This window comes from Procambarus clarkii, chromosome 11 (genome assembly GCF_040958095.1).
Source record: "Procambarus clarkii isolate CNS0578487 chromosome 11, FALCON_Pclarkii_2.0, whole genome shotgun sequence".
Taxonomy (NCBI): domain Eukaryota; kingdom Metazoa; phylum Arthropoda; class Malacostraca; order Decapoda; family Cambaridae; genus Procambarus; species Procambarus clarkii.
Window position 1 is genome coordinate 35,542,447 of NC_091160.1, and position 9,052 is coordinate 35,551,498.

The 9,052-nt window shown below is 44.1% G+C and overlaps 1 protein-coding gene across 1 annotated transcript in view; it reads left to right on the forward strand.

Annotated features, from left to right (window-relative positions):
• Nucleotides 1–4,558: 4,558 nt before the first annotated feature.
• Tmhs (Tetraspan membrane protein in hair cell stereocilia) overlaps nucleotides 4,559–9,052 on the forward strand; it is a 34,223-nt gene continuing 29,729 nt past the window's right edge. The window contains exon 1 of the mRNA XM_045742383.2: nucleotides 4,559–5,638. Within this exon, the coding sequence (XP_045598339.1) occupies nucleotides 5,452–5,638 (187 nt within the window). The 5' untranslated portion in view covers nucleotides 4,559–5,451. The remainder of the gene's footprint in view (nucleotides 5,639–9,052) is intronic.

Genomic DNA, 9,052 nt, shown 5'->3' on the forward strand with positions numbered 1-9,052 from the left:
CGCCTGCATTCGGAGACTAGCATCTTCATGGCAGAACTTTATGCTATTCTTTATGCTCTTCGTCTCCTGCTTTCTCGCTGTCAATCCTCCTTTGTGGTTGTATTCGACTCTCGCAGTGCCCTCATGGCTCTGGAGTCCTTTAATCCAGTCCATCCGGTGGTCGTCGAGATTCAACATTGGCTGTTTCTTATCTCCAGTAGATTTAAGACAGTTGAGTTTTGCTGAGTTCCCAGCCATATTGGTATCTCTTTAAATGAGAGTGCGGACGCTGTCGCTAAGGAAGCTATCCGCACTTGTCCCATCTCCTGTAAAGGTATTCCTTATTCCGATTTTTACCTAGTTATTCATTCCTTCGTCTTTGCCCATTGGCAGGGTAGTTGGTCTTCTGTTACTGGTAACAAACTGCGTACTCTTAAGGAAAATGTGTCCCTGTGGCCTTCTTCCTACCACCGTAACCGGCGATGGGAAACAGCTCTGGCAAGGCTGCGTTTTGGCCTTAAGCGCTTAACTCAGACACTTAATGGAGCGCCGCCCTGCTCCTTATTGTCCTAACTGCATTGTCCCTCTTACAGTTGTGCTTATCCTTGTTTAATGTCCTGACTTCCTGGACGAACGTGTGTCTTGCTTTCCGACCGTGCCCCGCGGTCACTTTTCCCTGGATAGAATTCTTGGTGAATCGGATACTTTTGATATCGTTCGCCATATGCGTTTCTGTTCTCATATTGGCATCCTAAGTGATATTTAGCGCCCTCTGATTATTCTGCACATTGTATGGTGCTACATAGCCTTCCCGGCTTGGTGCCTTTTTTGATAATTACTTACTTCTGATCCTCTCCATACCCCGGCCACTTCCTTGGCAGGGACATCTGCCAGCTCCCAGTGACAACCTGACTTGCCACCTGGAGTGACCATCTCTCATTGTTATAACTGCACCTTCTACTGGTGAACACGGCCCACCTACGTGGACAAAATACTTTAATGTCAACTAATACCCCTACTGCCACGGATGATCTACAGATACTTTGTTCATTCGGTAGATTCACACATTACCTTCAATCCCACCTGGACTGCACACAAGTTATTGAGGCCCTACTAAGATTACAGCTGACTGCTTAACTGCCTTGTCAAGCAATTGTGAGTTTGCATCTCCAAAAATGTGTGTTTACGGGCTCACCATAGCCCGTGCTACATGGACACTTCGTTCTGAGTAGCTAAATCTATAACAACAACAACCAAAAATGTACTTTTAAAAGCCAGCGGCATTGTCATCATCTCTCCTCATGTTACAACAGGGACACAAGGACCTTAAAAAGTGCTACGAAGATATTAAATACATCCTCGAAGCCCAATGCCATTCTATTTACCTGGTTAATACGCCCATGCGACTCCTCGCGATCCACGTCGTAAACCCCTTAGATTGATCGATGAAGATTAAGCCACCTAAAAGGTGGCACGGGCATGAATAGCCCGTAAGTGGTGGCCCTTTTGAGCCATTACCAGTATCAAGAGCTGATACTGGAGATCAGTGGAGGTGCGACTGCACCCTGCGTGACGGGAGATGTCTTCCGTCGTAAACCCCTTATTTCGTGTTAATGTTAAAGATCACTTGATAATCGAGACTTTCGACCATCTTTAGTAGTTCTTGTTGGGATGCATGATGCATCATACAGGAGTACATTCCTCTCCGCGCCCCTGCAATAAGTGTTGAAAATATGGACATGGAACCTTAAGGATCAGTAGCGAGGTGCCGTTTTTCCTTTTGTGTAACGAATCCAGCCATTCTAAGTCGAATTGCTCTTCTCCATGCTTACCGCATCACCTGAGGTGACACCCACCCTGCCTTTTCTCAATCACCCATACACTAGTTGAACAAGCCATCGTCAACATGAGTGTTTATCTTTTCCCTGTTTAACCATGTGTGCTCCCTGTGGAGGGGTCATCAGAATACCTGTGTGAATGGATTGGATGTCCAGGCAGAGGGGTACGGGGATGAGTGGATCTCTGTACGCACCAGCATGGACGACCAGCAATTATCATATTGCCTTCTTCACGTCACTGTTCTTCCCAGTTAAAAAAAAGGGAGTACCACTATAAGGACGAAGTATCCTGTCTGTGTCGGCACCGACAGCTCCTGTGCCAGGTAAGTCCACTACGGGCTCACCATAGCCCGTGCTACTTGCCCCGCTCCTGTGCCAGGTAAGTCCACTACGGGCTCACCATAGCCCGTGCTACTTGCCCCGCTCCTGTGCCAGGTAAGTCCACTACGGGCTCACCATAGCCCGTGCTACTTGCCCCGCTCCTGTGCCAAGTAAGTCCACTACGGGCTCACCATAGCCCGTGCTACTTGCCCCGCTCCTGTGCCAGGTAAGTCCACTACGGGCTCACCATAGACCGTGCTACTTGCCCCGTTCCTGTGCCAGGTAAGTCCACTACGGGCTCACCATAGCCCGTGCTACTTGCCCCGCTCCTGTGCCAGGTAAGTCCACTACGGGCTCACCATAGCCCGTGCTACTTGCCCCGCTCCTGTGCCAGGTAAGTCCACTACGGGCTCACCATAGCCCGTGCTACTTGCCCCGCTCCTGTGCCAGGTAAGTCCACTACGGGCTCACCATAGCCTGTGCTACTTGCCCCGCTCCTGTGCCAGGTAAGTTACGGGCTCACCATAACCCGTGCTACTTGGAACTTGTTCCGAGTAGCTGAATCTATAACAACAACAACAGCTTGTGTCAGTTTCCACTCACACTGACTGGTAGGCGGTGTACTGTGGCCCTGGGATCCAACTTTTAATTTTATTTACTGCACGTAAACTTGGTACTGTTATTTCCCCTCAGACTTAGTCAGTGTGGGGCTGGTGGACTAAGTCAGTCTGGCCCTGATGAACGCAGTCAATGATCTGTGAACTCAATCAATGATCTGACCTGGTGAACCCAATGAACGATCGCAGTCAATGCGTAAGACTGATGGACCAAGAAACAGATGAACACCGTTTTTCCAGCCACCAATATATTGGGAGTTGAGCAACAACATATATTTCTTCAGAGGTTATAAATCTTAAACATTTAAGGTGTAAATTAGTATACTAATAACAGCTGTGCAACACAGGTCCACGAATTCTTCGGGAATGGTATATAATAGTTACAAAATTTAACTAAAAGTAAATCACTAAATCGGTCAAGTATCGAATTGATAGTTGTATCCTATTTTCAGGAATTGGATGGGTGTCAGCCTCATCTTTAGCTTTGTCATAGATAATGTTATGCCACTAAATGGATCACACTAACGTGATGCATCAAATGAACAAATCCACAAGGGCCGTGACGAGGATTCGAATGACGAATGACGAGGATGCTCCCGGACGCAGGTTCGAATCCTCGTCACGGCCCTTGTGGATTTGTTCACTAAGTGGAATCTCGATCACACTGTAATGGTATATCTAAATGATCAATATACTAGTAAAGGGAAAACAGGAACTAAAATTGAAGAACCATTAATTAACCATTAAATTAACTTAGATATATTTTGTTCCAACAAAATTTATCTCTATATAATTTGTTGTTTCATTATATGAACCAAAAGTTGATCAGACTACTCCGCTCTCCAGTACCAAGCGTTGAATGCTTTCAATGTCTATATTGATGTCTATGTCTATTGACCTAAATTCTGATTTCCGCCTATCCTAAGTTCCATATCACAAAAAACTTTTTCCTATTGACTTCTCTTAAAATTATATATTAAAGGTAACTAATGTGGAATATAGTAAATGATTTGTAACATTGTTAATCTATATCTGTTTTTTTAAGAATATTAGTACTCTAGTTGTCCAATTGTTTTGTACTTCATAGTCCTACTGTTTTTTCACAAATTTGTATTCATTAATATTTTTGTTTAGTAGCCTGAAATTCTTGTAACAATTCCATCCAGTCAACCATCAACCCTTGTAACTATTCTACCCATCGACTCCAGTAATTTCAATGCGCCAAGAAGTCAGAATCTAGAAATTCCTTAAGAGACGGTGTTCAAAGGTTCTTGCCCCTCACGATATATATATTTCTGCTACATATGTTGACACCATAAACTGTGTATATATAGGTCTGTGTTTCCTGGCCAAATGACACAGCACCGCTCCTGTGCCAGGTAAGTTACGGGCTCACCATAGCCCGTGCTACTTGCCCCGCTCCTGTGCCAGGTAAGTTACGGGCCCGTGCTACTTGGAACTTGTTCCGAGCAGTTGAATCTATAACAACAACAACCCGGCCAACACGACAACCACGACCTCCTCCTGCGGCTTAAGTTCCGGAGTAACCCAGAAGTGAAGAAATGATTTCACATGCCCCTCAGGCTGCTGCTGACCTGCCAACATGACTTCTGAAATTCCATCTCAAAAAATACACATTAGACAGATATTTTCAAACATGCGGAAAGAAGTATGCTTTCTAACGAGTTATTTACAATATATTTGTTTATGCTACACAAATAATGGGGATTTATAAGGTAATATAAGAAAGTTGTGAAGGTGTTGTGTTGGTAAGCGTGTGTCCACAGGTCGGGTAAGTGCAAGTGACCTAGTCAAGCGACCACACAACTAACGGGAACGAGTCGTCTTAAAAGAAAAATTACAATTTACGTATCTGTATTCATACGGGGGACACATAACTACAATCTACGCTTTATATACGAACAAAAGAGCCTTACAATACGCCTACATGGTCGCTGCGGCTCCAGCAAGGAGAGGAAACCGCGGCGGAATATATGACGCCTTAGTGAGCCACAGGTGGGCGAGGAAGCCATTCTGAGGAGAGACGCGGTGACGAGTACACCTGTGTGCGGCTCTTTTTACCTCCTTCTCTACCTCGTCTGGCCCTCTACACCCTCACCTCCTGTCCCGTTAACGATCAACACGACAGAGTTATTGCTACCGAGTTAAAGAACGGTTATATCTGGCCACAAGAGCGGCGAGTGTGGTGTTAAGTGTATTATAACACTCCAGCTTCCATTCCTCGTGAGTGACCTTTGGAATCCTCCAGTGTTCTCGTGAGAATTATTTCCTTCCCCGTGGGAGATTATTCTAAGAACTTGGTTAATACGTTTAAAATGAGAGGATAATATGCACGTTGAACGGGAAAAAGTGCATTTGGAGGAGTGTTTCACCTAAGTGATAAAATATTTCTAGAAATCCCAGTGAAGTTATCCCTGTCGTAAGGCCCAAGGCCGCCCGCCCTCTCGTCTCTACAACACATCATTCAAGCTATTCTTTCAACCTATTTACCCATACGCTTCCTGTGATAGTAACATAAAAGTGTCTCAATTAATTAAAATCGATTAAAACCATAAACCTTGAGCCAAAACCCCCACCGTCTTAAGTGTCCAAGATCTATAGACACAAAAAGATCACTTTGGGCGTGTCTCTGGATCTGAGTAAGTGAACCAGACTCGCGAGGAACAGTTATAAAGATGAAGAAGCTGGAGAAGAACATAGAGTACGCCGACCAGACCCACGTCCACACCACCAACTACATGAGGAACTCCAAGGCAATAGGTGTTCTGTGGGGGGTGTTCACCATCTGTTTCGCCATCATCAACATCGTTGTCTTCGTACAGCCCCAGTGGATAGGTGACACCCAGGACTCCAAAGGCACAGGTCTGTACACCGGTGTTGCTTGTCTCTTACTTGTCTACCTCATACTCGTCCTGTGAGTGGCAGTGTATGTACCTCATACCTATCCTATTCAGAGTGATAGCTGAGGACAGCCGCTGGCTTCCTGTCCTTGTCGAGGCCACTAGAGAGATAATGGCCCCTCAGGTAAATTCAGATTTCAGGCTTAGGAACTGAATACAAAACAAATCGTGTATAGTTAAGTTGCGACATCGATGAGCTATAGGTATAGAAGTTTGTCAACATACATCAACAATCCAAGTTTATTGAGATAATAAGATGCATGTTATAAAGGATTGAGTAGGTTAGGCTATTTATGTCCCCCTTGGATACATCAATAGTATATTCCAGTTTATCGAGCTAATATCATCGTGAATCGCAAGAGGACCAAACGCCACCAGTTACAACTGTGTATATTTTTACTCTGGCACAGCTGCTTTTTGTGGTTAGTATCGTTGAGAAACTTGTTCTAAAAATTTATTGTCACCTCAGTTTTTTTTTTGGGTCTGTTCGTTTGTAATTGTCGTTTGAATTTGTTATTTGTGTTCGTATTCGTTGCTGTTATTCGCATATTTTTTAATCAATTCAATTTAATGATTTATTCATAAATAATTGTATATTTATAATGATCTTAGTCTGAAAAATTCAAATTCGTCATTATTTACAAATATGAAGCCTAGTAAATTACCACGACACGATAGATATTGTTTACAAAAGAAGGTTATTTATAATTAGAAAATACACAATATAACTACACACACACACACACACACATATACATATATATATATATATATATATATATATATATATATATATATATATATATATATATATATATATATATATATATATATATATATATATATATGACAGTGACTTCAAGGAAAATATTAGACAATAGTAACGGAACTAACGATGGAAAAGAAGCACTGTCCACAAGATGAGGACGTTCTCAATGCTAACTCAATACTCAGCTTTAAATGCGAATATTGTAAGGAAAACGCGTGAAAAGTATACAATTGATTTAAGATATTGATGGTCGAAAGGTGAGGCTTAATATAGAGGCGACGCTGGACCTGCATCGCCTGCAGGCGAGTAGGGGGCGCCAGCCCTTCAGAGTAACACACAGGGTTACACACAGAAATCACAATAGCGTGATGCATCAAATGAACAAATCCACAAGGGCCGTGACGAGGATTCGAACCTACGTCCGAGAGGATCCCGAGAGGATCTACGGTTCGAACCCTCGTCACGGCCCTTGTGGATTTGTTCCTATAACACACAGGGTGTCTCTCGTACTCAGTGGAGGAGGTACAACAGTCACTGCTCCATCTGCTGACCCACAGCAGTCTCAAGATGATGAAGAGGCTCTCGTGTGTTCTGTGACTGGAACTGTAAGAAAGAAGTGTTTACACTCGTAACTGAGGCACCGTGAACAAGACACACAAACAATAACAGAGCATCTGTCAACCCCCAGGGTTCCTGTACACACAAATCTCAGTCTTATTGACTTGAGAATGGTCCAGGACGGACCGAAACGTTGTCGTCCCTTCACCTTCTAGTGTTTGAACTATATGTTTAACACTTCTCTAACCCTGTCCATGGAGGACAGAAGAAAATGTATATATGCTGCTTAGCATTGTAAATGTGTGGCCACGTCTGTGGTAGAAAAAAAAAATCTAGTGTGTGGTCTGGTCAATATACTTTAGCCACGTTATTGTGACTCATCGCCTGCAAACTCAAGTCTGAGTTTGTCTCCTTCCATCGTCGCGAAGAACACTTGTTTGTATACGGATGTACTATTTCTTGAAAATATCTTGTAGCATAGTAGTCCCCATCCTTGTCTCACAATCGATGGATCCGGGTTGTACCCTGGCAGTACGGTAACGGTTGGGCACTTTTCTTACGCTTGATGCCTCTGTTCACCTAGTAGTTAAATGGGTACCCCGGGAGTTAGGTAACTGTTGTGGGTTGTATCCTGGGAAATGTCAGTAGCTGGCCTAGCCCTAGAAGGTGATCTTGATGAGCTCACAGGGTGATCTGCCTCTGGTACTAGGCTTCTTGTCACCAACATATTTAAAAGAAATATTATTATCCCTCGTGTCACATACTGTGTCACCCCCTGTATCACCCCTCGTGTCACATACTGTGTCACCTCCTGTATCACCTGCTATGTCACCCCCTGAATCACCCCCTATGTCATTCCTTGTCGCATCGGCTATGGCATCGTTAAAGTTATCAGTATTTTCTTAGAGGAATTAAACCATGTATTTTCTATATAAAACACAACTTCTTAATTAAGCCTCAAACATCTTTGGGTATTTACACACATCCTAATCCACTCCTGGTTCTCACACATGTTCTCCCTGAACAATGTTGATTTTGTTGAGCATTTATCTTTACTTGGAGTTGTGTGTTGCAGATTTACTCTTTGCAATAATAATAATCATGTCAGCTGCTTTCAGTAAGTGTTGCTCCTGCGTTTTTTCTTCTGTTGAAAATCTTTTTCCACTGGAGCCGGTCGGCCGAGCGGACAGCACGCTGGACTTGTGATCCTGTGGTCCTGTGTTCAATCCCAGGGGCCGTCGAGAAACATTGGGCAGAGTTTCTTTCACCCTATGCCCCTGTTACCTAGCAGTAAAATAAGTACCTTGGTGTTAGTCAGCTGTCACGGGCTGCTTCCTGGGGGTGGAGGCCGCGGGCCGCGGGGACACTAAAAAGCCCCGAAATCATCTCAAGATAACCTCAAGATATGTTGATTACTCGACACTTATATTAGGTCACTCATGAGTATTCCTCAACGCTTACATTAGGGTCATTCATGCAATCCGTTCAACGATAATACATTGCATTTTGACGTATGTATCCTCTTAAGGCAAAAAACTGATGTAATAAAAATGGTTGTGGCTCGTGAAATTGACACTGTCCCATTTTCTGTTTCGGGTCTTGTGGAAGGTTAGGAGAGGACAGCTTAGTATCACAGTTTCTTGACGTAGGGAACCTTAGGAGGACGGGCTGCTCCGGCAGGTTACCTCCAAGCAATTTAGTGCAAAATTTAGTGACGTTGGGAACGCTCCGGAGAACAGCCTAATTCATGAGTACTCTTTAGTACTTACATTAGGGTAAGGGAGCCGGTCGGCCGAGCAGACAGCACGCTGGACTTGTGATCCTGTGGTCCTGGGTTCGATCCCGGGCGCCAGCGAGAAACAATGGATAGAGTTTTTTTTCACCCTATGCCCCTGTTATCTAGCAGTAAAATAGGTACCTGGGAGTTAGTCAGCTGTCACGGGCTGCTTCCTGGGAGTGGAGGCCTGGTCGAGGACCGGGCCGCGGGGACACTAAAGCCCCGAAATCATCTCAAGGTAACCTCAAGAAGTACTAATTAATTAAAGTACT